The following is a 27,560-nucleotide window of genomic DNA, read 5'->3' on the forward strand; positions in this document are numbered from 1 at the left end:
GGACTTTTCCAAAAGGTTCTGGGTGTTGAGGGAGCTATAAGTAGATTCTAGAGTGCAACTATTGTCGCTGGTCAGACCATGATATGAAAACCTTGAAGCTTATAGCTTTTCTAGAATGGGGTAATTTGTCCCTTTTTCTTATTTAGGTTTCGTGCAAGCTCTCCTCGAACGCCATTTTTCTTGTCTACCAGAAAAAGAACTTAAGAGTTCTGATAGGCTCCATTTTGTTAGCGGTTGCGCCAATCTTAGCGTTTCCTCGTGCTAAACAGCAGTATTCAGTACCTGCCTTCAACCTTGTTTTGTATGTGAAATTGGGGATTTTGTCACAGTTAATAAGGTTTCCAGCTGGCGTCTATTTTAGCGAGCACATAAGCAAACAATACAACAAGCTAAAAAGGGGCTAAGAAGCATTCCACTTCCGAAATGAAGCTTTTAGCTAGGCAACATTGGGCACTAACGGCTATTTTCGACTCCTAGTTCGGTGTTCGCAATACCACAACGGCGTTATTATTAAGATCAGGGTTTCACCAGCTGTTCGGCTGTCTTGTGAATTACGAAATCTCGCTGTATAATGTTAGTAATGGATGATGCAGGAGTGCAGGAGTAGTTTATTAGTGCATAATTCGGGACAATGATGGAACCTCACACGACTCTTATTTGGCGACTGCCCTCAGATTTGACAAGGAATTTCGCCTACTCCAGAGATAAGGTGAAATTGCTCGCCACAGAGAAGCAAACTTGGTTATCTTCCTAAGAAAAATTTGCAAGAGAAAAAAATCAGTAACCTTCGAGATGCGTTTCTTGTCCAAATACGACGTGGTATGGACAAAAGTCTGTGAATCACTTGTTCACCTGACCAGCGTTAGCGACAGATCTCGCCTGCCTTTAGCCCCTGCAAAAAGCCAGCAACAACAACCCTGACAATACGAGAACCCCTAATAATAGGGTAGACCTAACCTTGATCCACGTGGTAGGCTCCTCCAGATAGTGTGGGCTGGAGGGTATTTTGGCAGGTGTCGCAAAATGCACTTGGCCCAATACGGTAAGAGTAGGTGTGATATTAGAATTTGATCCTTTATGGGGATACGGAAATCGCTGGTGCCTCCACGACAATCCTTATAATTTCAGATCCCCCTACCAGAAACAGAGTTCACTATTACATACAAAATATTGTGCGTAAATAATATTTAAAGTTTGTATTTTTAATAATAAGCTCTAGACTAGTTTTCGAACCTTTTTATATATACTGGCGTTGCTTCCCTGGTAAAATAATTGGTGTGATACGGGATTTTTTGTCACTGTCAGTTAAACGTTTTTTTGATTTCAAACCAACCTCTTCTTTTGCAAATTTGTTTGCTAGCTACATAGACTTTGTAATTCGGACATTCCGCCTCACCAACCATTGATAACGCAGCTTCGAGCACAAAAGCAAAAGTTCTGTATTCGGTGCACCTGATAACTCCAAGAATTTCTAAAAAAAAAATCGGAACCTTCAGAATCCCAGAGTCTAGTGCTAATATCCAACTCAAAGCTCGCTCATATTCTGCTCCACCAACTAGGTTCATTCATTTCCTACACCCTCGAACATATATCCAGGATTCAGTAGCACATTCGCGCTGTCGGCACTATCCAGCCTAGTCTTTCTTTCGCGCAGAACCTATCCATAGCCACAAGTTAGTTCCATGAAATTTGGAAATAACCTAGAACACCTCTCGATCCCCGAATGGCGATGTTACAACCTTGCCTATAATGACTTGAAGTACCAGATCAGACAGATCACACAATCGAAACTGACTAACCTTGCACCCCTCCACAAGGCTTTTATCGAAAACTTCGACTACATCAACCTCTTCGTACAGACCAAGCATGGCGAATTGGTCCGGAAGTTCAACTATTTTGACTCGTACTTCAACCAGTTAGTCTCGGTGGTAGACACATGTAATAAGTCTAAGTTGCGGTCCATATTGATTGAAATCGATGAAATCTTCTATCAAATTATAGAAATATCGCTCGTACTAAAGAACCTTTCTAAGTTCATCCTCATCCAAAAGATAGCATTGAAAAAAATTTTTAAGAAGTTTCTTAAGTACTACAACCAAGACAAACAAAAATCGTTGAAATTCGTGGTAAATCTCAAAAACTATTTGCTCTTGAATAAGTTTTCGTTTATTAACTTTGACTTGTCGGACTTGACATTGAAATTAACTAATATTATTACCTCGATAAAGTATGAACAAAAGCGATTCAACAATTTAATTGATGACTCTCCTGAAGACGGTCTAACCATTAATAACCGTAAAAATTCACTCTACAGCATTTCCTCTACACTTATTTCCCTGAACTCACAGTACCAAAATTCCATTTTACCTAGAAACCCATCGATTACATCATATCACAATTTTCAAGCATATGCTGAATCTGAAATAAATCAACCACAGACTAAATCCACTTATCATATCCAACAGGATCCACCTACCCCTGATGCAAATTTTGATCTAGTGATTCTTCTTAAAAAGAATTTTAGTTTGCATTGTCTTATTCCAGACGATCTGAACACCCTTAACGAGTTAGTTTTGAACTTGAACATTTATCTTAATTTTAAGAACTATAGTGAAACTAATGCCAACACTGACAGCATTAATATTATGGGAGCACGAGGAAGTTTTAGCGGTTCTATTGCAGAAGGATCCAGTCCCGGAACAGTACATCCTCGTCCTCCACGTTCGGCCAGCACTGCCAATAATGAAGTAGATACGTCTTATTCATTTTTATCGTATATTTATTTGACGCAAGAGCTGGATTTGTACGCTGAGCCTTCGTACGTGATTACACAGAAAAACCTGCCAGTATCAATTATTATTGGACACACCGGCGGGTTAAGAAAATACTGTTATTGTATTTTACCTAATGAAGTAGTTCAGCTATTTCTTGATCATTTGAACGATAGAAAGAATGACGATATTAGATCCAGGTTGTTTGACTATTTTCAGGAGAACGATGTCAGTCCTTTGACAAGAAAAACTCTTGACTCCATTCTCAAGGGCAATCGTAAACCTACAATGAAATTACTCTGTAAAAGAGCTCGGTATATTCTCAAGAAGAGTGGCAATGATGACGATGACGATGACGAATACGCTGTTGCCGAAGAAGGCGAAGGGACATCGTCCGACAAAGTGAAACGTGAATATCAAGACGATTATTTGGTTACTTTGGACCATGACATTTGCACCACTAATAACACCAAGTATGCTTCGAGCCTCTCGTTCTTTGACGACGAGAGCAATGAACTGGAGCATTACCTGAACGTATTTGAGAATTTTCCTCATAACCATCTTTCATTTTATTCCAACGACTCGAATTTGTGCAATTTTGAAAATTCGTTAGAGACAGAAATCGACGTAAAGGATGGGCTTCTTGTCAACAACTACTCGAGCTCATTGTTACGTAAATTACCTACAAAGATCCAGAACTTGATCACTCTGAATAATTCGTTGAGTTTGTTCAAGGGCTTAAATTTCTACCAGTACATGATTTCGTGTTACTTTAATTTGGTGCCCCGCGGCGATTACGCCAAAAACCACTATTCGTATTTGTTGAACTTGAACTTGTTGAAGAACTTTGAAAACATTGAAAACTTTGCCAATCAGATGAATTCGGAAAACTCCATCATCAAAGCCAAGTCTAACCGAATTTTACGGCACCAGTTGTCGATGAAGCTGTTGGACACACGTGCTCATTACACAAACTTAAATACGAGTCATTGCCCCGAATTTTATTTGAAATCCAAACTGAACAAATCTTCACCTTCTGAAACCGTGCCTAACAATTCACTTGGTAGCCAGACTTCTACTAGATTGCTGAACCAGTCGATTTTCACCAACAACGGCAAAAATGATGACGACGAGCCAGACATAGAGGACGAAAACGAGGCTCTCGCGGGAATCTCACCAACTGAACTCCTGCGATTCAGACAAGCACAATTCGGTGTAGACGACGACGATGACATCTATGGAGACGACGATGCTGCTGTTGGAAACAACGATTACTCATTTTTCCTTCGTTTAAACAACGACGAAGAGCAGTCAGGTTTGAGGGCGTTTGTTTTACATTTCCTCCACATCAAGAATAAGTTGATAGCCAACTTTACTTCACCAAGAACAAGTGAACAACAGGCACTCAAGTCTCGACGTGACTTGGAAGCATATCCAGGTAGTCGTAGCTTTAACGATGACTCCTACTCAAAGCTCATGTCTATGCACGATCCCAATCCTTATGCCAACTACGATTCGATCAACGAAGAACCTCCCACCTTCATGGACAGGAACAAATTCGTCAACATCCAGTACCAATACGAAATGGATTACGACCAGACACTCACCTACATCTACTTTTCGCTCAACATCTTGTCGATTTTCCTCAGTGGAATCGAACTAGGTATAGTCTACAGTATCTTCATGAAAATAGACGGCGACTCCCAGTTCTTATTGGTGGACAACGTGTGGCTTGTGTTGGTATTGGTGATGGGTTTATTATTGTCGCTCATCTTCAGCATGATGAGTATCAACCTCATCTTCCAGAGATACCACCAGGCGCCGCTATTCCACTCGTTTGTGATCTGGAGCGGTTTTTCTGTCGTCTGTTTGTGCTGTATCTGGTCCGTTTTCATCTTCATTGATGCAGGAGGGACTTAGCCCACTGCAGAATTAATTACGAAAACAGTTACGTCTCCGAACTTTTTTGAAGACAATCTCATCGCATACTTCCAAAATATTAATGATTTACTTTGTTCATTTCTTCATCTCCCTTTATTAGTTATTGCATTCTAGTGTAGAGATAATATATAATATAATATTCATGCATAAAATAATTTTCAAACATTTTTTTTCAACGTGCCTAATAGGCATTGTTGGAGGCTTTGTACCATTCGAGCAGATTTATTATCCAATGCCGAAAACGACCATGCTTGCATCATTAAAATGTATTCCAAGTACCTTTTGGCAAGGTCTGGTACGAGTAGCAAATTTCGTACTGAAAATACAGCAGAATTAAGATGGAGAGCAATTTTTAACGATTTCTTTGAGCCCTTTCACAAGTAAAACTGTAGTCTAAAAAGTGGGTTGTAATTATTGTAGTTTTGTGACTTTGAATAGCATGCCACGTTTACCAGGCAGAGTAAGGAGAGCTTTCCATAAGACCAGAAAAAGTAGTTTACTAGAATATAAGTGAATAAATTTCGTTAATCGTAGTTTTTTTATTGAAAGTCTGAAAGTATTGATATTTCAGCAAAGAAGCTACTTCTAAGGGAATTTATTCCAAATTCAAAAATGGCTCTCTCAGCTAGGTTCTGGAGATCCCTTTACATTCATTATTCCAAAAATTCACAGTGAATAATAGCAACAGGAGATCATATCCAATATTGTTACTCTTCAGCCAGACAAGAGGTGATTGAGTTAGTTGAATCTAGTTGCTGCATTCTTCCAACTACAGAAATAATGCCACTCTTCAATATTTACTCAGGTTATCTAGAGAAGAATCCTTGAAATGGTCTCTACCATATCTACAAAATGTTCTAAATTCCTTTAACATTAACAGTTGTCAACCATCACTTATCTGAGTCTAAGATAGAAAAGTACTTGGAACCTTTTGCTTAGACTTGCATTAGGAAATAAAGCTGGTTATTTCTAAAGAGACTTAAGCGAGTATGATCTCTTCAACTATGTATGGCACCAAATTGGTGGTGGTTCAAAATTCATTTCAAGTTGAACTACTAAATTTACTACATGACCACTTCGGTATTATACTATCTCCCTTCGAATTGTTTCAGAAAGATTAATAGCTAAACTTAGCCATTTACTTTTCCATTTACTTTTCAAAGAAAAATTACTTCACATTTTTGAATGATATGTTAGTGTAATTTAAGTTATCAATCAAATTTTGCCTTGCCCCACTTACCAGTTCCAAGAGAAAAGAGTTTTTTAAAGAGATATCAGTTGTTCAAAGAGACAACAGTTGTTCAAACAGTATCCGGAGGAAGAAATTAATTCTCTTGGTTCAAGTTTTCACTCTAGCTGAAAAATCCCAGCTTGAAATAATCTATCCAGAATATTTGCAATATCCTCATATGGTGTATCATAGACAAGTTTAATACAATAAAACCATTTATGACTTCAGAGTGGTTTGATGTAGTTGCTTTAAGGAAGAGATATGAAGTCCACTACATTTCATTACCGTCGAAGGGTAGAGCATAGCTGAAAGGACAGGAGTCGGACTCAAAATTAGTAGAGACGATGTCTTCTAATTTGACTGATTTACAGATAATAACATTCAGATTCTGAGAATTTGATGAGTTAGAGAGGAATATTGATAGTTACGGTAGGGAACTGTCGAGGAGATTGAATACATTTTCATGGTCATTTTGGAAAAATAATTTTGTTGAAGTTATAAACCGCTAAAAAAAATTTACAAAGATTCCCCATTCATCTCTAGGTGCTAGGGTCTGTATTTATACTATTGGCTAGTCGCTTTGCCTAATTTTTAATTGCAAAAAAAATGAATATTCTCTGTTGTAGTTGTGGTTAGGGAATTCCTTATGGTGCATGGCGCATGAAGTAAAAAAATATCAACAAAAAAATCTCCCGGGGGTGAGTCGAACACCCGATCTCAAGATTACTCTGAGAGAACCCATTACAGTCTCGCGCCTTAGCCAGCTTGGCCACCGAGAGGAATTTCCTGCCGAAAACTACTCACAATAACGTCAGATTGTCTCAAAATCACAACGTTCTTTTTGAAATGGCCGATCCACCGCTTGGTTTGGGTCCCCGTAAGTCCCCCAGCAATCCGCGAGGTGAGCAGAGTCGTTTGTCGACTCGTGAACTCTCCAATCGCGCTGCTGGCGACGCAGGAAGCACACCTATTATGACAAAATCCCTTATTGAAGCTTTTGACAATGAAAATTTTTCGTCGAGTGAAAATGTCGCGCGTGATGCGGAATCCGACGACACCGACATCGACCCCACCCTTGACTCTGTCGCAGATAAACAGGTTTATGGCCTGCAGAACGCAGAATCATCGCAGCAAGAATGGCTGCAAAATCTCTCCGATGAAGAAAATTCTTCTTCTACTCCCACCTATGCCCAAATGGCTGCTCAGTTCTCTAAGAGGACTTCATCGCAACCCATCTCCAAAAAATCTTTTGCTCTTGAATTCCAAAGACTCGAACAGTTTCCCGAATTTCTTAAACTCCAATTTCACTCTCTCCGCATGGAACAAACCGTCGGAGACACGATTTCATGTCGTATTCCTGATTACTCTTGTGATCTTTGAATGTCCTGTCACACTTCATATTTGGAACTCTTACTCGCTTCCCCTTCGCTCCTTCTCCTTTGTGATTGCCAATCCTCTGATTGATCGATCTTCTGCGTACAAGATCAACGAGTATATTGATGGGGTTCTTTCTCTACGCTTCCGACGACGTACCTCTCTGGCTCTGCGCCAGCAGATGGACACGCCGGCACTAGAAGAATGGATACTCGTCAATTGTACGCTTCGTTAATTTATGTCTTTATTCTCTAATTTTCTCCTTCATATGGGTTTTTAGTGAGTATACTGACTTTGTTCAGGAGTCTCACACTGTCAAATTGATTGCAAAATTATCAGTTTTTCGTGCTTAATTGCATTTTCTCCCTTGAATACTCTTTTCTTCAATTGTTCACTATGAAGTATTTCACTCAAGGCCCAATAGGCCCCTATATATTTCTCGTATGGTTTACATAGGTTTAATATATGGTGTATTCAAAAAAAAAAAAAGCGATTTAGATCACCTGAAAAGACCCATACCGCAAAACATTGAGTGATAATGGCCTTTATCTCTAGTTTATAGCTCTTTATCTGGGTTAGTATGTTCAGCCACTATGTATAAAAAATTAGGTTGTCTTTACTCGTAATACATGCAATTTCGTTAAAAAATACAATAGAGAATACACATTTAATCTTAGGATGTCTTCCCCCCTTCGGTATGGATTAGAAGAAGGTTTATATATTCTGTGATAGATAGGTTTGGCTTTATTCGTCGTACATGTTTCGTAAAAAAAAAAGTGCCTTCTTGGTTGCAAAGCTGTCTTAATATGTACCTTGGAAGAGACTGCCGTTTCATATAGGTCCTTAATTCCATAGTTAGTTTTCTCCTGAAATGTCTATTTACATAGATTTCAGGAAGTTTATTCTGAGTCTATTGGTGAAGGAAAAAATTCCACAGTGTCCACCATTACTTGAACAATAAGGCAAGATCAAATTGGGTAGAACGACGATCAACATTCCCTGAAAGACTTCATTGTTTTAGCAGACGACTGCAAAGTCTGACATCAAAGATAGGACAGTCTGTGAAACTTCTTAACTATGTATAAGATTAGAATTAAGAGGAACGGCTTGAATCTAGATTTAGTCGCATATGCTAAAAAGTGAATTTCGCAGCTATTGCATAAGGTCCGGAGCTGCTGTGTTTCAGGGAGATTTCACCTTATTCAAAGGCTGTTTTGAACTTCACAGCGTTTTCTAGTCTGGCAACTAAATGCCACTTTCGAATTGCAACATCGGCTCTGTTGAGCTGTATCTGAGTTGTATCTGGTACTCGCATGATAGTAGAGACACGTAAACAGAGAATGAGCCATCTGAAATTGGGCCTGCACAGATCATGCAGTCTGGAGAAGTCGAGATTTTCACGTTGATCCAGTCATTTAACCAAGAAACGATGATGGCTGTGAAAAACTGAATCTGCTCGAGGTGAGCAAGAAGAGCTCAAGTGGCACTGACTTTTCATCTCGAAGCGGGGCTGGTATCAGGTGGTGGGGCTCTGGATTCTGTTTTGAGAAAGCCACGAGATGAGCACCTGCAGATTGCAGATCCAGGAACTGCCTCTCAAAAGTTCCACATGTCAGATCTGGAAACCAGAGATAAGCAGATTGAAATCACAGAGGAAAAACGTAGAAAATAATAGAAATTACACATATCAGTATTGAGCTCATGGAATCTGAGTCTGAGTAGTCTGGAATAGTCACAGGTTTTGTTCCAATGCCACCGCGACGTCACGACATGGAAACCTGAAACGCCCAAGTGACGATGGCAGATGCGCGCAGAAAGAAAATAGAACAATAATGTTCAGGAACGGATTCAGCTGGGATGATCAAGCCAGTGGCCAGAATACAGAGAGACCAATATGGTATGGATAGATGTGAAGACTGGCAATTGTGTGGCACGGTATACCAGCAGAATACACAGACGTTTACAAGCCCATTCGTAGAGAGAAATACAAATTCCGAAAGGATGCAAAAGTAGAAAGTTTCCTCCAGTTGAATCCACCCACGGCTGAAACAGTTGAGAGCAGGACAATAACAACACAAAATAAAATCTTTATTATTGTGGTACTGTTGTTGGCTCATCCCATCTCGACGTCGAGGAATAACGGAATTTCACATTCGTTCTTTCTTAAACTGTTGTGTTCGTCTTCTTTCTCCATACTTACTGGAGACAGCAGTCTAGACGTAGCTTTCTCTTTGATCTGCTAACAGAACCCAGATTGTGCATTGGCAGTGTAACTATACTCATTGCTTCTTTTGGCACTATCCTTGAAGCTATCTTGGGCGCTATTCATTATTGTAGCTGCCTTTGCAACTCATTACCAGTATTGCTTGATACAGCTGACCATTGCTATACCAAGCGATAAAATCTACTGCTCGTTACAAACTAGTGGCTTGTAGCAATACTTCACAGTTGGCCTATTGTACCCCCCCAGAAAACAGGATCTGATATCGCTAACATCCCAAAATCATGGCATCCACAGCTACTTCCACCTCCGCGGTGCTTTCTACGTTAGTGGCCAACCTCATTCTTTTTGGTATCTTCATCCTAGGTTTCTTGATCCTCAGATTGAAGTACAAGAGAATCTACTCCCCAAAATCGTCGTTCGAGCTCGTGCCCGAGGACCAACGTCCCGAGCCGTTGCCTAGGGACCCATTCAGATGGATTTTCATTCTTTTAACCAAGCCCAACTCATTCATTATCCAACAAGCAGGAATTGATGGCTACTTCTTCTTGAGATACGTCTTCAGCTTTGCCTGTGTCTTCTTGGTAGGAATGCTTACCTGGACTGTCTTGTTGCCTATAAATGCCACCAACGGTAAAGGTGCCACTGGATTAGACCAGTTGGCCATCTCTAACGTCAAGGACAGAAACAGATACTATGCTCATGTGTTTATTGGCTGGGTTTTCTACGGTGGAGTCATCTTCGTCATCTACCGTGAATTGTTCTTGTACAACTCCTTGAGATCTGCCGTTCTTGCATCCCCTAAATACTCCAAGAAGTTATCGTCGAGAACTGTTTTGTTCCAGACTGTCCCAGACTCGCTTTTAGACGAGAAGCAATTGTACAAGATGTTCAACGGTGTCAAGAGAATCTTCGTAGCCAGAACTGCTAGAGACTTAGAATCTAAAGTGGCCAAGAGAGACGCCTTGGTCAAACAGTTGGAGAACGCTCAAAACAAGTTATTGGCAACAGCTGTCAAGAACAAAATGAAAGCTGAAAAGAAGGGCCAAAAATTAGAACCTGTGGATGAAATCTCTGCCTACGTGCCTCAAAACAAGAGACCTCGTCACAAATCCGGCGGTTTTTTCTCCAAGAAGATCGATACTATTAACTACTGCAAGGAAGAAATCCCTAAAATCGACAAGGAAGTCAGAGCCATGCAAAAGAAGTTCAGAACTAATAGACCCAAGAATTCTATCTTTGTTGAATTCGAAGACCAGTACCATGCTCAGTTAGCCTACCAAGCTACTGTGCATCACAACCCGTTGAGAATGAAGCCTGTTTTTACTGGAGTTGAACCAGGTGACGTTCAGTGGTCCAACTTAAGAATGTTCTGGTGGGAAAGAATCACTAGAAGATTCCTTGCTTTTGCTGCTGTAGTTGCTTTGATTATCTTGTGGGCCGTCCCCGTAGCTTTTGTCGGTGTCATCTCTAACATCACTTACTTGACTAACAAGTTGCCCTGGTTGAGATGGATCTTGAACATGCCTCACTTCTTGTTAGGTATTATCACCGGTTTATTGCCTGCCATCATGTTGGCACTCTTGATGATGATTTTGCCTATGTTCATCAGAGGCATGGCTAAGATCGCTGGCGCCCCAACTTACCAGGCTATCGAATTGTACACTCAAAACGTCTACTTTGCCTTTTTGATGATTAACGGTTTCTTGGTTACTGCTCTTGCTTCATCAGCTACTTCTACCGTTACACAGATCATTGAGGAGCCAACTTCTGCCATGAGCATTTTGGCTAACAATTTGCCTAAGTCTTCTAACTTCTACATTTCGTATATTATCTTGCAAGGTTTATCCGTTGCGTCTGGGTCTCTTTTCCAGATTGTAGGTTTAATCTTGTTCTACCTCTTGGGCAGACTTTTGGACAACACCGTCAGAAAGAAGTGGAACAGATTCAGCGGCTTAGGATCCACGGCTTGGGGTACTACTTTCCCAGTGTTTACCAACATTACTTGTATTGCACTTATCTACTCCATTATCTCACCTATGATCATGTTATTTGCTTGCGTTGCCTTGTTCTTGATCTACATCGCTTTCTGCCACAATTTGACTTACGTGCTTAAGGAAGGCCCCGACACCAGAGGGTTGCACTATCCAAGAGCTCTCTTCCAGACTTTTACTGGTATTTACATTGGTCAGGTTTGTTTGTTGGGTATCTTCGCTGTCGGTAAAGGTTGGGGACCAATTGTGTTGCAGATTATCGGCATTTTTGCAACTGTGTTCATCCACATCAACCTTAACGAGTCGTTTGATCACTTGCTCCAGGTTGTTCCTATCGACTGTATGAGAGCCTTGGACGGTGTTTCTCAGACTGCTTCGTTTACCGGCTCTAGTGAATACAAGAGAAAGGTATTGGACAGAAAGACAGGTGCTGGCAAAACCGAAAAGGCTATTGCTGAAGACAAGGAAGAACAAGAGCAGATCAAGCGTGATATCCTTCAAGAAGATGGCGAGTTCAACGATGGTGAAAACGAGAGAACTCTCATTCCGTTATTGGCTGACAGGGACTTCAAGACAACTGAGTCTCAAAATGTCTTTGTTCGTTTTGTCAGACCAGACGTGTTCTTGAACTACAGGCATGCCAAGCAGCAATTACCTGCTACATACAACATCGAACCTGAAACTGAAGATGATAAGCATGCCTACGATATGCCTGTCATCTCGGCTCCATTGCCTGGAATATGGATTCCAGCTGATCCTATGGGATTCTCCAAGCAACAGATTGAAGAGTTCAAAGGTATTGTCAGCATCTCTGACGAAAACTCGGGCTTCGACGAAAAAGGTGCCATTACCTTCCTCGGAGAAGCTCCTAACTAGGCTATTTACTAGTGGTTCATGTTTGTTTTATAATGGAAAAGTGTTTGATTTGGTCGTTAATTTTCTAGACTAGAAGAAGACAATTGTATATATGTTTCTCAATATAGAAAGAAGCTACAATTAATGTAATTTAGGCCGTATTGTAAACTAGCCAAAATTGTCTTACTTCACTACATCTTCTTTACATCTCTTCCAATGCTACAAATATTTCTTGCTTGTAAAACTGTCTAAATAAATTTCCATTCTGAAAACTAAGCAAGTATCCCAACGAACTGCAATGGCAGATCCAAAGCTCCCTTTTTCAAGTCACAAACTTTAAACTCTAACTCAAAAAAACTTCAATCTTGGCAAACACTGGAACCTTCTTTGCTATCTCTCAAAAAGAGCCACCCAACATCCAGTTGATAGCAAATCACTATTTATCATGCGCATAATCCCCCCACATTTCAATTTTCACACTTCCATTTTTCACCATTTATCCGCAGTACATCCTCGGATTTTGTCACTTCTGTTCCTAGGCCCAACACTTCAGCCAGAATCAGAACCGGAAACTCGTCCTGGATTGTGTATTTATAATTCCTCTGTGGTGTATCTTCTGATAAAACTGATATGGTTTCTGGAGCTTTCAGCCGTACAGTCTTGTGTTCGTTAGCTGGTACTCGCTCTTCTTTGCCAGCTCTTTTGCCAGCTCTGAAATTTTTCACCTTTTTCACTATGGCATCTCACACTACTAAGGCTACGGCCAGATTGCGTATGACACAGCAACATTTGACCGGCTCCAGTTGCAAATTTACTACTTCTGCTACTAGCGCAAACCTATCCAAATCTGCTGCTAACATTAACATTAAGGATGTCTCGTCGGTCAGCCGTGGCTCCAAGTACACTACTGAATACAAGAACTATGCTGTGGATGGTCAGAACCAGGTGATTTCATGGTTTCATGATGTTCCTTTGAATTTGGACATAGAGGCTGCAGAAGCCAACATTGTCGTTGAGATTCCACGCTGGTCTAATGCCAAATTTGAGATTGACACCAAACTGCCGGGCAATCCCATTGTCCAGGATGTGAAGAAGGGTGCTGTTCGCTTTGTCAAAAACCTCTTTCCTCATCACGGTTACATCCACAACTACGGAGCCCTTCCCCAGACATGGGAAGACCCCACTCACAAGGATGAAGCCCTCGATTTGTATGGAGACAACGATCCTGTAGATGTCTGTGAAATTGGTTCTGCTATTTTAACTACTGGACTGGTCAAAAGGGTCAAGATTTTGGGCTCCATAGCGTTGATAGACGATGGAGAGCTCGATTGGAAGGTGATTGTCATCGACGTCAATGATCCGCTCGCCGAAAATGTCAATGACATTCATCACTTGTACACGAGATGTCCGGGCTTATTGGAAACTACCAGACAATGGTTCAGAGACTACAAGTTAGCAGATGGTAAGCCTCAGAACAAGTTTGCTTACAACGGTCAGTACAGAAACAAGAAGGAAACGTTACAACTCATTCAGGATTGTAACAAGAGCTGGTACAAGTTGATAACGGGTCAAACTAAGGGCCAGAAATTGCCTTCTATCGAAAATGCCACACTAGTCGGAACCCCAGGCTACAACGGAGGTTACAGAACTCAGCAATTACTTGTAGGAAAAGATGAGACAGATGCTCCTATTCCTGTAGACATACAACGAAACCACTTCATCCCAACCGATTAATCTGTATATACTATAAGTTGGGCGTATTTATTTTTAATACATAGATCTAGCCATAAATATAGATGAGCCTTAGTTATCCTAGTTGAGGAAATCCTTCAAATCACGAATTTCCTGGATAAGTTCGTTGACAAAGTTGTCGTAGTCCTTACCACCCTTCTTTATAATACGATGTTCGTCGATAGAGCTTGGAGCTACTCTCGACGTCAAGAACTTAGGATGCTTCAATAAGTTGTTGAGACAGTCCACAAACTCGTCTCTCTTCGATTCACTGCTTAACCCGGGAAGAACTTTCATATCTATCACTTCAACATCAACGCCTTCAACAGCACCAGACTCGTTCAAATATTCACCTACGTTCATAGATACAAGCAGTTGGTAGATAAGTAAGATCTGACTGGTTTCAGCTACGGTTGACGTCGAAATTCTGATAGTAGATGAATCTTTAGCCCAGCTTTCGATACAAGACTCGATCTGCTTTCCAAACAACTGCAATGCCACACAAACCTCAGCAATAACACTAGGACCAAGTTTGTGCAAACTGGAGATGATGATAGGCAAGATACCGTTGGTCCAGATGGAATGATACTGTGCTCCAGATGCTACACTGGTTGATCCAGCTCTAATTGGACTGGAAATAGGACTCTCTACAATGACCACGAAAAGTCCCTCCGATACCATCTTCTCAGCAATAATTTCGATCTCCATCAACTCTTGGATAAACATCAAACTCAACTGTGCAAATATGTGTTCATCATTGACTTCTATCGAATGAGAGAAAGAGTAGAGGTTGAACAAAGATTTGATAGTACCATCATCATTGACCAAAGTAGCCATCTCTTGGTGCAAATTAGGAGATGACTTCATTTTCACAAAGACTTTTAAGAGGGATAAGATGATCATCAAATCATCTATTCTTTCATTCATCTTGGTAGACTTGTGGTTCTTGTTGGTGCGCGATAAGTAGACATCGTTCTGCAACTCAATTAACAAGGTTCGGGTGCCCTTAGTGACAATTAAGCCAAAGAGATCACGGAAGACACTGAAATACTCAAGAAGAATACCAAATTCGTCCTTAATCAAGTTCAATGAACAAAATAGTATTCTGAGCAAAGGTCTATAGTAACCAGAAGATTCTGCCAATGCGACAAGGAAATTCATGCTTGGAGAAGACAACAATTCAGATGAGTTCTTAACAATCTCAAAGACAATGACGGGGTCCTTTTTAATTTCAGAGTTCTTGTAGATGGAATACATCAAGAAGAAGGCAAGTTCAATTCTCTCGTGGTAGATTTGCTCAAACAATTCAGCCGGAATACCCTCTGTAATGTTAAGCTTCAAAAGATGGGAGGTGAACTCCAAGATTTTCGAGCCCGACAATTCACCACCGAATCTTCTACAATAAGCAGTCAATAAAGCTCCAAACGACTTTGCACTTGAAATTTGAGATTCAAGATACTGCAAGTTTACACTTGCAGAAATAATATCCTCTCTGAGAAGTGGCCAGGCTTTCTGATTTTGGAAGAGTCTGTCCATGAGAGCTAAATTGTACACAGCAGAAGTTCCGAATCTATTTCTCTTGGTGAAGACGCTTGTAAACTGCGACAACTTGAAACCTGGGAATGCATTCTCAAACGACACTTGCAAGTTTGAATGTAAAGCAGGCTGGTAATCTTTTATGGCAAATTTGCTCTTTGCAACCTTCAAGAAAGAATCACTTGTCAACAAGTTAATGATATTCTTCTTGCAATTTTCATTTCTGGACGTGTAGAGGAACAAGGAAAGAATCTGGGCGATTTTGGAAACCAACTTTTCTGAATAGCATCTGCTGATATAGTCATCAACTGTTTGTGGTTTCTCGTCAATTGTAACTTGAATTTTTGAAATCAATTCGTCAATAAATTCAATATCATTTTCATTCTCTCTAGCAGTAGTCCATGAGTTAGATGCTAGGGAAATTGCATCAACAAGGTGGAGGCCTACAAAATTGGGATAGTAGTTGATGTCACGGATGTTCTTTTTCAAGATCTGCAACAAAGAAATTGGTTTCTGATCTTCTGCCTCGTCCCCTTTCTTTGTAAAATCTCCAAAAACGTCTCTTCCGCTTATAAAAAGCACCGACAAACCCTCCTGGTTACCTTCCATGACAGCACAAATGAAGTCATATAAGGAAATTTTCAATTTGTAGTTATCAAACGAGTTGTCCAAGTCGACAGCTAAGGAATGTAACAACACTTGAGCGTTATCACGACCCAAATGGGATAACAACGATGGCTTTGTGTTGTCTGGCCAGATTCCATTAGTCAAAGCTGTTATCACGTCCAATACACTACTTCGCAAACTAGCATACTGCGAATAGGTGGAAACCAACTTTGGCAACCTACCAAATAAGCTCTTCTCAAATGCAGACGGAGGAAGATTTAAAACAGATCTTATTTCGACAATCAATTGCGAAAACGACAATGCTCCCCGTATCCAACTGTCATAGTAAAATCCAGAAATATCGCTTACTTCGTATAGATTGATATTGGATGCTAGAGAATCTACCATAGACAAGATCGGAGCCACTGATCTGGAAAAATCGTCACCAGAAACAAGGAAAGAATCCAAAATACAAGTTGAAGACTCAGAAAACACATTTGTAACCTTGTCCTTCAACTCACCATGAACTCCATATGTATAGTTCAAGACATTGGATAACACATCCAACATCGAGACACCTAGTTCAAGCTTTTGATATGGGTGGTTGAATCTACAATACGTGAAACATTCAAATACAGACACCAAATGATTAATAAACTTCGATAAGATGAAGCTCTTAGACTTCTTCGGGTAGTCTTCATTTAGCGAGAGACAGTTTTGAACCAACGCGTCTGTAAGCTTGACCAACGATATAGTGAAATTGTAGTCCCCGTTAACCATTTCTATGGCACCAAAAATGGTAGCAGCAAATCCTTCCTTTCCGTTATGAGATAACAATACTGATTTAGACAAGTAGGGCCATATTCTGTACGATAAGAAAGGCATCAATTTGGTAACCAAATCAAGTACGGCTTCCAATACACGTACGTTTCGTGAATGCAACCCTTGTTCCAATAGTCTCAAAATGACTTCAAGTATATCTGAATCGTCAGTATAAGTAGACATGAAATCAAGAACTTCTTTGACTTGCTCTATGCTACCATCTATTGTGACTTGGGTAATAGACTTGATGATAAGTACTACAACGTTGACTTTTTCATCATCAGATGTCGTGAAGAACTTGGACACATTTTGCAATATTCTTCCAAGTAGAGCCCAGCCGTTGTATTTGTACAAGAAGTTGACTAAAATCTCATCGCTGTTGGTTGCAGGGAGCATTATAGCCTTTGTTCCTTCAGTGAGCATCAAGGAGAGCTTTTTGTTATATTCGTAAGGTGGAAAAATGTCCAAATACTTGGTCAATTTGACAAGTTCAGTATTGGTATCGTCTATCTGGTAAAGTTTGCCGAACTCTTCCTTTTTGAATAGTTGAATATATGATTTTAACTCGCTGAATTCTTCGAATGCGAAATTCCCATTGACAGAAGCAATTTGCAAATATGGAGCGAATGCTAAAGGAAACTTTGCTCTCGCTAAAATGATATGATTCACCGTAAATTCGTTGTCGAAGAATCTTTCGACGATGCTATTAGGGCAATTTTGTAAGATGCTTTGGATACAAGTTGCAATTTCGGGAGTTATGGACTCGATCAATGGCATGGCTGAGATTACGACTGTTGACAAAATTGAAGAATGCAAGCTATCGAACTTTAGAAGTTCATTGACTTTTGTCAAATTGGAGAATACGTTCAATTCTGCTGCCCTGAGACTCAAATTGGCTATAGTAGAGTCCAATTTCTCGAGACTGAAGCTGTTCAAGAACGTTTTGGACGACTCAATAGCTGAATGTTCTTGAAGAAAATAGAACTTTCTCATGGATATGATCAACCATGAGTATAAGACTACAGAGTTGTCGTTGGACTCATTCGTGATGGCATCGTTGATACTGCAAAATATCGCCACGTCATTAATATACGAAGACGACAGTTTCTCGTTGTCTTCTACCAGATCGTACGTTTCTATCAAGTCCAAGAATAAGATCGAGACAGTAGTAGCTAGACCCTGTAACAAATTGAATGATTCTTGGTACTTTATGTATGGACCAAAGTTGAACAAGAAGTTGGTAGACTTCATGAGATCGAACCATGCTTTGGTAGTCGTGTTGTTCTTGAGGTATGGTCCTGATACTAGTTCTGTCAAGACCTTCACTAATTGAATCGAGAAGAGTATAGTCTCTCTGTAGATCAACTCGTCCAATTCGGGCGATATTCCTGATTCGTATGATCTGGACGACAACACTGCCAACGATTTATCCAAAGCCTCAATTACATTAACAACGTACGTGGAAGAGAGGAAGATATCCTTTCCAAAGTTCTGGATCACTTCCGAAGCAGACGGTCTGTTGATGGAGTTGACAAGTTCTATCACGAGTTTGAGTACAGTTCTGCGTTCTACTAAAATGTTACTCGTGTTGAGCAAAAGCCGCTCATTTTCTAAAAAGCGCTGTCGATCGTCGGGCAACTTGCTCTTGAGCTTCTCAGAGTTATGCAATTTTTTTTCTGGGGTTCTTTTCGCCGTCTGTGAGACGATTCGGACAATTTCTACAATGTCCAACTTGAGAATGGACTCGAGCTTCTCGGCATCATCAACGATTTTGGCGGAAATATCTGAGTAGAGCACATTTCTTAGGGAAAGCTGTTTAAGTGGCTTCTTAATTGGTTCCGAATTCGAGCTTTTGAAAACGTCCGGATTTAAAATGATGTCCTTGTTGGAAAGAAGAAACTCATCGAGAGCATCGGCGATGTAGATGTTGTTGGGAGTTTTGATGAGTGAAAGCGCATTGGGAAAAGTCCAGAATTGCGTCGGCTGAATCGGTTTCAAAGGCAATACCGATTGCTGTACTACAAGCTGGCCCGACGTAACTGGCATGGTTGGAGAATAGGGATGAAGAACTGAGTGGAAAATTGTAGATTTCTTATGTTTATATGTTTGGTGAAAAAAAGAGTTGTTAACTGCCGGATAGGGAAGGAAATGGACAATGGACGAGGATATGAAAATGGGTGCAAATATTATACGCATATACACGAAATATATGCTACCGTTTCTGTAGTTGTATATTTACTCTTCTAACATTGTCAACAATATCAATGTCGTACTGATAGGATAATTTATCAATAAATTTCATTACCTTCATTATTAATTCTCTCGCTCTTTTGCCCTTCTCTCTTTCTCTACTTCTTCAAGATTAAACTATTTGCGCGCTCGTATTTTTTTCGTACGAGTCTGAATTTTTCACTCTGACCTATCTGAATACTACTTCCTTTAATTCACGTTACCTATCTTCTTTGTAATTCTCCTTGCCTTGTCAAATGTCTACTCCATTCTTTGTCAGTGCTCCGGGCAAAGTCATCATCTTTGGTGAACACTCAGCAGTATATGGGAAACCGGCCATCGCTGCTGCGCTCTCGCTAAGAGCATATCTTCTAGTAACACCTTCGCAGGACCCAGACACCATCAACCTCCTGTTCCCTGACATCAACTTAACCCATTCATGGAACAAAAACGACATCCCCTGGGACAGCATTGTCAAGCACATCAACTTGGTCGACAACTTGCCTCAGACATCTGAGGAACTCGTTCCCGAAATCGTAGATCAGCTTGGTCTGGTGTTGGCAGATTTGAACCTGTCGCTACACTATACAGCATGCTTGTGTTTTCTCTACTTGTACACCCATCTTTGCAACCAAGAACTTGCAGGTATGTCCTTCTGCATCCGTTCAACGTTGCCGATTGGCGCAGGACTTGGCTCGTCGGCTCTGACAGCTGTGTGTTTGGCATCTGCATTGGCCATTTTGGGAAATCGGGTTACTTCAGCTTCGTTCTTGCAAACTGACAAAATCCTTAAAAAAGAGAACAACGACTTGGACTTTATAGACAGCTGGTCCCTCATGGGAGAAAAGTGTTTCCACGGTAATCCTTCAGGAATTGACAACGCTGTGGCTACCCATGGTGGTGCTGTGATGTTCCAGAGAATGAACAACCCAGCCCAACCCTCTGTTCGGACGTCAATGAGAAACTTCCCTGCTATAAAGTTGCTTCTTACCAACACTAAGGTTCCTCGTAGTACAGCGGATCTCGTAGGAGGTGTGGGAAAATTGAATGTAGAATACCCCAAAACGTCTAATTCCATCTTGGAAGCAATGGAACACTTGAGCAACACTGCTTACCAAATTATGGTGAGACCATTTTTTGGTGCTGAAGAAAGGAAAAAGCTCCGAGAGTTGGTCAACATCAACCACGGCCTCTTGGTAGCATTGGGAGTATCGCATCCTTCGTTGGAAAAGGTCAAAATCATTACTGACACGAGCAAGTTGGGCTCCACCAAGCTCACAGGTGCTGGAGGAGGTGGATGCGCCATCACTCTTGTAGATGAAGATGTTTCCGAGGCTGACATTGCTCAAGGAATTGCAGAGTTGGAAAAGGAAGGGTACGAATGCTTTGAAACCTCGTTGGGTGGAAAGGGTGTAGGCTCATTGTCGTTTGAAGATGTTCCTCAAGAATTGAGATCAACTGTATTTTCTCCAGAAAAGTTCTGTGCTTATTCCGACCGCATAGAGATAGAAAAGGTTTTAAGCACCAATGCCCTTGAAGGATGGAGATACTGGTGATCAACATACAAGAATGATTCATAAACTAATCGTAGCATACACAGAAGATTTCTATTATATAACATAGATAACTACTACTATATAGTGCTTTGGAATCTATTCAACAAGCAAAAATTTCTACATGGCTTGCATTTAGAATATTAAAATAGAGTCCTATTATTTCTAATTATATATATAGAATCCTATCAATACTATTTACACAAGTTAGATTTCTAACTAACAGCCAATTAGATCCTAGTTTACAAGACTGCTTCTAACTATAGTTTAGATTCCTCTATTGAATTCCAAGGTTTGTATATCATTTCCGTCCTTGTCTTTCAAGTTGTGGAACTTGTCTTCAAGTTTGGAGACGTTCAAATGTCTTCTTTGGGGGAACACAGCCAATGCAAAAGGCAAGGCCACCAATGACGTGGCAAAGATTAAGCCGATGTTGAGCAAAGTTTCAACCGACTTTGATTTACCTTTCAAGAGTCTTGTCTGTTGAAGCTTAACCAAAATCAATGGTGGGATAACCATGATTGGTGTAGCGTTGATGACTCGGCTGGCAGCCGTTTCCCCTACGGCATAGAGAGCAGCCTTTTTGGAAGTACCAACTTCTTCTCCATCCTTGTTGAAGACAGTAATTCCCTTTTTGATTTCTTCACTTCTCATCAAAAAGACATTGACAACCCCTGCGGAAACCACAGCAGCAAAAGGCACTAAACGGCCCAATACCAACCTGGTGCTGGGCTGCAATGATTTCAATCTAGGAACGATGGCATTCAATCCCAAGGCTACAGAACACGAAGCAGTAACAGCCATAGAATAGTTGGTGGCGATCTGCTGGGTTGTCAAAGGATGTGACTTGTTAGCATTTGCAGTGTTGATAGCAACGTTTAGCGATTGATTGGCTACTTGCCAGAATAACGTTCCAGCAGTTCCCAAATTGGGAGTTAACATCCCGGCGGTTACTACCAAGTTAGAGAGAACACATGAGCTCATTCTGAATGGCAAGAATACGGTTTCTCCTGTGTCAGGATGTAAAGTAGAGTCCAATACTCTTTTGGCTCTCCATAATTCTGGAGTCAATTTCAGAGTTACTCCATTCTTGTAATCCCAGATCGTTCTCTTAGCAGCCTCGATGTCACTGGTTGTGTTGAGCAACATAGTAGGATCGGAAATCTCAGCACAGTGCTGGACTCTTCCCCAGTAAGAACTGAGGTCGTATCTAGAGGGAGAAAGTGGCACATAGCCAGGAACAGTCGATGCCATCGCAAGATGTATATGAAGAGAAGTAAAGTTAAGTCAACTTAAGTAACAGAAAAAATACGATGATGAATGGTCTGGACGTCCCCACTATCGCCTGCTTTCTTACCCGTTTGTGTAGGTACTTGCTTGAGTTACGAAAAAAGAATATATCTCCATTTTCACATTTTGCAATTTATGACTCAAGGCGTCTCGATATTTTTGACATTCTACGGGTGCGCATTTTTGAGTCGATTTAAGCTTTCAGAATGTATCTGTTGCATGAATCTGCAATTCAAAATTTACTTAATTAGCCGCCGCGTTTAGTAGGCACAATTACAATAAGTATTTGTATCAATTAGCATGAGACCTACTAGCAAATGTTTAAAAGTGCTTGGAATAGGCGTGGACGTGGTCAATACGGACAGGTTCCGACGTCTAGTGAGCAGAGATCCCAGGTTTTTAGCCAAACTCACTGCTAGAATTCTCCATCCACAGCACGAACTTCCAGAATTCTTCCGAATCAGCGATGCCGAAAACAAAGTTAAGTTTCTTGCAGGGTCATGGGCTTCCAAGGAGGCTGTTTTCAAGACTTTGGACATCAGCAGCCAGAAACAGTTCCAATTTAAACATTGGTTCAGAAAATACTCTGAACAGGGTAAACCTCATATATGCAACGACAACTACCCGCAAAGCGAGCAGGAAGAGTTCTTGTTAAGTATATCTCACGACAGCAATGTCCTTGTGGCGAGTGCCTTGAGACAGCAGAAGTGAGAGCAATCATTAATGACGATATGAAATAAACAATTCTATATGAAATATCTATGTACACCAAAAAATGTAGTAAAAACGCAATCATATCCATATCTACAGCAGAACATTAAATTATATGCTATGATTTAATATACTTCTTTTATTGTACAGACTATTAGTTCTAAATTCTCTATTCCCATTCAACAGTAGCTGGAGGCTTAGAGGTGATGTCGTAGGTGACACGAGCAACTCCATCAACTTCGTTGACGATTCTTGAAGCGACTCTCTTCAAGAAGGAAGCTTCAAAGACGTACCAGTCGGCAGTCATGAAATCAACAGTTTCGATGGCTCTGAGAGCAATGACCTGGTCATAGGTTCTTTGGTCTCCCATGACACCGACAGACTTGACAGGCAACAAGGCAGCAAATGCTTGCGAGATTTCTCTATACAAACCAGCCTTCTTGATTTCTTCAATGAAGATGGCATCGGCTTCACGAGCAATGACAACCTGTTCCTTTGTAACTTCACCCAAGACTCTGATAGCCAAACCTGGACCTGGGAAAGGATGTCTCCAAACCAAGTCGGTTGGAACACCCAACAACTCACCTAAGTGACGTACTTCGTCCTTGAACAATTCTCTCAAAGGTTCAATCAACTTCAACTTCATGTCTTCCAACAAACCACCGACGTTGTGGTGAGTCTTGATGGTTTGAGAAGGACCCTTGAACGAGATAGATTCGATAACATCTGGGTACAAAGTACCTTGCAACAAGAACTCAATTTCCTGACCGGACTTTGGCGTGATCTTGGCAGCTTCTTCTTCAAAAACGTGGATGAAGGTGTTACCAATGATCTTTCTCTTCTTTTCAGGATCGGTGACACCCTTCAATCTACCTAAGAACAATTCAGAAGCATCAACTACAGTCAAGTTGATTCCCAAGCCTTCAGTCAAGGTCTTGTAGACGGTTTCGGTTTCGTTCTTTCTCATCACACCGTTGTCGACGTAGATGGCATGGAAACGGTCGCCAATAGCTTCGTTCAAGATCTTTGCACCGACAGTGGAGTCCACACCTCCGGAAACAGCACCGATGACTTCGGCAGTAGGACCAACCAACTTTCTGATTCTGGCAATCTCAGTGTCGATGAAGTTTTCCATAGACCAGTTGGTGTTAGCCTTACAGATGTCAACAGCGAAGTTCTTCAAGATAGTCTTACCCTGGATGGTGTGGGTGACTTCTGGATGGAACTGGATACCGTAGATATTGTCGGTTTCGTTGTAGATAGCGGCATATGGTGAGTTGTCGGAGGTAGCAACGATCTTGTAGCCGGTAGGCAAGGCGTGCAACTTGTCACCGTGGGACATCCAGACCTGAGAATGGTCTACACCATGGAAAAGAGCGTTACTGCTGTCTTCGACGTTCAAAGTGGCTGGACCGTATTCTCTCTTGTCGCCTCTGGCAACACCCTTACCATTGATCCAGGCAATTTCTTGCATACCGTAACAGATACCCAAGATAGGCACATCCAACTTGAAGACATCGTGGTCAACGTGAGGGGCGTCCTCGGCGTAAACCGAGTAAGGACCACCAGACAAAATCACACCCTTAGGCTTCCATGACAATTCAGAGATCTTCTGGGTACAAGGCAACATTTCAGCGTAGACATTGAATTCTCTCAAACGACGAGTAATCAAATGGGAGTATTGCGAACCAAAGTCTAACACCAAGATAGTGTCGAACACCTTGGTGATTTCAACAGGAACATCAGCAGCGGACATTGTAGACTAGTTTTACGGTAGTACTAGAGGAGAGTTTAAAGGGGGAATATAACTACGGGAGAATTCACCCAAGAACCAGAAGCTCAGAAAAAATCAGACAAACGACAAACCTGATAGCCTTTATAGTCGAAATTTTTCACTTGCTCATCGCTCCATGTAGGATTTATTTTTTTTGACTCAGTCTGGAGATTAACCACAAGACTGAGACATCGCTCTGAAACACATAGAGGGACAGGAATTTGATTGTTTGAGACCTGCCTTTGGAGATTAAAGGAGCCAAATGTATCAATTGATAGGCTGGAGATAATGCAGTATACATTTTATAATTTCTGGTGCTATTTCACATTCTGCTGACTATGGTAATTTTATCTATTAGACTTCTCCCTTAATTTCACTCGGCTTTTCCGCGGCGTGCCATCTCCACAAACACGATTTTGCAATCATTCTTCTTGTGTACTTAATATACAACCACCAATTGCAATTTCAAAAACAAACTCAGTGTCGCTCTGGAGTCCTTACTTTCCCACAAAGTGTCAAAACCATCAGTCTTGGAGTCATTCAATCCCCGTTCGTCTGATTGTAGTTTTGTAAACTTTTTGTCAAATTGTTAAAAACAGAATCCAAGAACCTAAAGGTGATCCTTGAAAACATACGGAAACTTCTACATAATATCTACATAATATCTACATAAGACAATGAGATCACTTCCACCACCCAGAATCACCAGGGCTAGAAAATGGAAGCGAATCAAAAGAGCTTTCAAGAGTCTCTTCACAAAGGGGTACATAAGCGACCATGGTGCATTTGTTTCAACTTCCCGAACGTCCAAATCAACCATGAAAGCCTCCATTTCCACTATTAAAAGATCCAGAATCTCTTCTCGATTCAGGAAAAGAAACTTTACTGACGGTGTGGATTTGGCAGATGGCGCCAATCTAGGATTGAAGACTATGGGCCATCTTGGTCGATTGGCTACACGTGCCTCGTTTCCACTCTTTAACCCCCTTGGACAGCCTCCAGAAGTCAATCTCACCTGGAAATTCTAGAACCAGAGAAATGTCTACACCAATCAAAGCGAAGCCTTCTATGCCTTGGTAATTGTCTAGCAGTGGGTCGCAAACTTTTGCACCCATTCATTTGGGACACAATGCAAGGTGGTGCACGTGACGCGATGAGGAAATTTTTTATTTTAGGTAGTGAAAAATCACCTATATAGCAATTTTATGAATTTATAGACTTAGTCATATTCACTCAAAAACGGTCTTTTCAAAGTGAAATTTGCACCATGAGCGACGACAAGTCCCAGATCAAGATTAAGTTCTTCACGAACGAAGAAGATGTCTCGTTGCAAGTTTCAGATGCTCCTTTGTATGTTCCAGTGTCATTGAAGAGATATGGCTTGTCAGAAGTAGTGAACCAGCTCTTGGGAAACGATGGGGAGAATGACGATTCGAAGCCAATACCGTTCGATTTCCTCATAGATGGTGTATTGTTGCGTACTTCGATCCAGGACTATTTGACGAAAAATGGACTTTCCAGCGAAACGTTCTTGTCTTTAGAATACACAAGAGCTGTACTTCCACCTTCTTTCCTTGCATCTTTCAATAACGAAGATTGGATTTCCTCTCTTGACACGATAAACAAGACTTTGCCCAGCGTTACATTGTCGAACATGATGATTTCACAGCCCAAGATCTTGTCCGGCTCATATGACGGTATAGTTAGAACTTACAACATGTCTGGAAATGTAGAGAAGCAATATGTGGGCCATTCTGGTCCCATTAGAGCCGTCAAGTGGGTTTCACCTACTAGAATCGTTTCGGCTGGTAACGACAGACAAGTAAGATTGTGGAAAACGTCTGCTGACGATGGAAGTATACCCGAAGAGGACGAAGAAGCTGAAGACGGTAGAACGTTGGCTATTTTAGAGGGTCACAAGGCTCCCGTAGTGGCATTGGCTGTCGAAAACACTTCCAACAGGATATTGTCTGCTGGTTACGACCATTCTATTGGATTCTGGTCTACAAACTATAAGGAAATGACGACTATACAGCCTTTAGAATATGATTCTAATGTTTTATCATCGTCGTCCAAGAAGAGAAGAAAGATGGCTCTTCAAGATTCGACTATTAGACGTCGTTCTCCATTGGCTCTTTTGGATAGCCACACTCAACCTGTAGAAGATGTTATTTTCGACAACACCGACGCCACCGTTGGTTACTCTGTATCCCAAGATCACACCATCAAAACATGGGATTTGGTTACTTCTCGTTGTATCGATACCAGATCTACCGGCTATTCATTGCTCTCTATCGTGCAGTTACCCAAACTGAAGTTGTTGGCTACTGGTTCTTCTGCTCGTCATATCAACTTGCACGATCCCAGAATATCCAACAACACCACGGAACAGACCACTTCCAAACTCGTGGGCCATACAAACTTTGTGGTCAGCTTGGCTGCTTCACCAAATAATGATAACATGTTTGCATCTGGTTCCCACGATGGCACTGTCAAGGTTTGGGACATAAGAACAGATAAATCTTTGTACACTATCACTCGTGAATCACCAGAAGCTGTCAAGGGTGCCGACAAGGTGTTTGCAGTTTCGTGGGACAACGAGATCGGTATCATCAGCGGTGGCCAGGATAAGAAGATCCAAATCAACAAGGGTAGCGACATATCTAAGTAGATACCGCAAATAGCATATATGTAATATAGAGTTCGCATATAGAAATAGTGAACTGTAGAGTAATTGGTGTATATATTCCAAACTATACTGCACCATAGTACTGTTGACTTAATAGAATAGAAAAGGAGACAAACACGATATTCAAGAGCAGACAATAGTAGAGAATGATACAGAAAAGAGAGACAAATGTGTAAGTCAAATCAATATGTTCACTTGACTCTCATGTTAAGCACATGATATATTTCATTCT

The 27,560-nt window shown here is 41.0% G+C and overlaps 11 protein-coding genes across 11 annotated transcripts; 8 read left to right on the forward strand and 3 right to left on the reverse strand. All coding sequences in view use genetic code 12, as the record gives it.

Moving 5' to 3' along the window:
- Nucleotides 1-1,682: 1,682 nt before the first annotated feature.
- Nucleotides 1,683-4,855, forward strand: PICST_87338 (predicted protein; the record flags this gene model as incomplete). The annotated part of the gene is made up of 4 exons (XM_001382623.1): nucleotides 1,683-2,277; nucleotides 2,407-2,610; nucleotides 2,749-4,059; nucleotides 4,300-4,855. The coding sequence occupies 4 exons, from the start codon at nucleotides 1,683-1,685 to the stop codon at nucleotides 4,689-4,691; spliced, it is 2,502 nt and encodes an 833-aa protein (XP_001382660.2). The 3' UTR covers nucleotides 4,692-4,855.
- A 1,934-nt stretch (nucleotides 4,856-6,789) lies between these two features.
- On the forward strand, nucleotides 6,790-7,323 carry PICST_30214 (predicted protein; the record flags this gene model as incomplete). Its single annotated transcript, XM_001382624.1, has 1 exon — nucleotides 6,790-7,323. The coding sequence occupies one exon, from the start codon at nucleotides 6,790-6,792 to the stop codon at nucleotides 7,321-7,323; it is 534 nt and encodes a 177-aa protein (XP_001382661.2).
- A 2,200-nt stretch (nucleotides 7,324-9,523) lies between these two features.
- Nucleotides 9,524-12,623, forward strand: PICST_69919 (predicted protein). Its single transcript, XM_001382625.1, has one exon. It carries the CDS (start codon nucleotides 9,823-9,825, stop codon nucleotides 12,406-12,408), a length of 2,586 nt encoding a protein of 861 aa, XP_001382662.1. The 5' UTR covers nucleotides 9,524-9,822; the 3' UTR covers nucleotides 12,409-12,623.
- A 499-nt stretch (nucleotides 12,624-13,122) lies between these two features.
- On the forward strand, nucleotides 13,123-14,121 carry PPA2 (Inorganic pyrophosphatase, mitochondrial precursor (Pyrophosphate phospho-hydrolase) (PPase); the record flags this gene model as incomplete). Its single annotated transcript, XM_001382626.1, has 1 exon — nucleotides 13,123-14,121. One exon carries the CDS (start codon nucleotides 13,123-13,125, stop codon nucleotides 14,119-14,121), a length of 999 nt encoding a protein of 332 aa, XP_001382663.2.
- Nucleotides 14,122-14,199: 78 nt separating this feature from the next.
- On the reverse strand, nucleotides 14,200-19,128 carry NUP188 (nucleoporin; the record flags this gene model as incomplete). Its single annotated transcript, XM_001383153.1, has 1 exon — nucleotides 14,200-19,128. One exon carries the CDS (start codon nucleotides 19,126-19,128, stop codon nucleotides 14,200-14,202), a length of 4,929 nt encoding a protein of 1,642 aa, XP_001383190.2.
- A 440-nt stretch (nucleotides 19,129-19,568) lies between these two features.
- ERG12 (mevalonate kinase) lies at nucleotides 19,569-20,867 on the forward strand (the record flags this gene model as incomplete). Its single annotated transcript, XM_001382627.1, has 1 exon — nucleotides 19,569-20,867. The coding sequence occupies one exon, from the start codon at nucleotides 19,569-19,571 to the stop codon at nucleotides 20,865-20,867; it is 1,299 nt and encodes a 432-aa protein (XP_001382664.2).
- A 264-nt stretch (nucleotides 20,868-21,131) lies between these two features.
- On the reverse strand, nucleotides 21,132-22,118 carry PICST_55493 (predicted protein; the record flags this gene model as incomplete). The annotated part of the gene is made up of 1 exon (XM_001383154.1): nucleotides 21,132-22,118. One exon carries the CDS (start codon nucleotides 22,116-22,118, stop codon nucleotides 21,132-21,134), a length of 987 nt encoding a protein of 328 aa, XP_001383191.2.
- A 336-nt stretch (nucleotides 22,119-22,454) lies between these two features.
- On the forward strand, nucleotides 22,455-22,865 carry ACPS (holo-(acyl-carrier protein) synthase; the record flags this gene model as incomplete). Its single annotated transcript, XM_001382628.1, has 1 exon — nucleotides 22,455-22,865. One exon carries the CDS (start codon nucleotides 22,455-22,457, stop codon nucleotides 22,863-22,865), a length of 411 nt encoding a protein of 136 aa, XP_001382665.1.
- A 108-nt stretch (nucleotides 22,866-22,973) lies between these two features.
- GUA1 (GMP synthase) lies at nucleotides 22,974-24,666 on the reverse strand. Its single transcript, XM_001383155.1, has one exon. The coding sequence runs from the start codon at nucleotides 24,619-24,621 to the stop codon at nucleotides 23,035-23,037; it is 1,587 nt and encodes a 528-aa protein (XP_001383192.1). The 5' UTR covers nucleotides 24,622-24,666; the 3' UTR covers nucleotides 22,974-23,034.
- Nucleotides 24,667-25,316: 650 nt separating this feature from the next.
- Nucleotides 25,317-25,667, forward strand: PICST_55404 (predicted protein; the record flags this gene model as incomplete). Its single annotated transcript, XM_001382629.1, has 1 exon — nucleotides 25,317-25,667. The coding sequence occupies one exon, from the start codon at nucleotides 25,317-25,319 to the stop codon at nucleotides 25,665-25,667; it is 351 nt and encodes a 116-aa protein (XP_001382666.1).
- A 239-nt stretch (nucleotides 25,668-25,906) lies between these two features.
- PICST_42488 (predicted protein) lies at nucleotides 25,907-27,310 on the forward strand (the record flags this gene model as incomplete). The annotated part of the gene is made up of 1 exon (XM_001382630.1): nucleotides 25,907-27,310. One exon carries the CDS (start codon nucleotides 25,907-25,909, stop codon nucleotides 27,308-27,310), a length of 1,404 nt encoding a protein of 467 aa, XP_001382667.2.
- Nucleotides 27,311-27,560: the final 250 nt, after the last annotated feature.

Source organism: Scheffersomyces stipitis, chromosome 2, assembly GCF_000209165.1.
Source record: "Scheffersomyces stipitis CBS 6054 chromosome 2, complete sequence".
Taxonomy (NCBI): domain Eukaryota; kingdom Fungi; phylum Ascomycota; class Pichiomycetes; order Serinales; family Debaryomycetaceae; genus Scheffersomyces; species Scheffersomyces stipitis.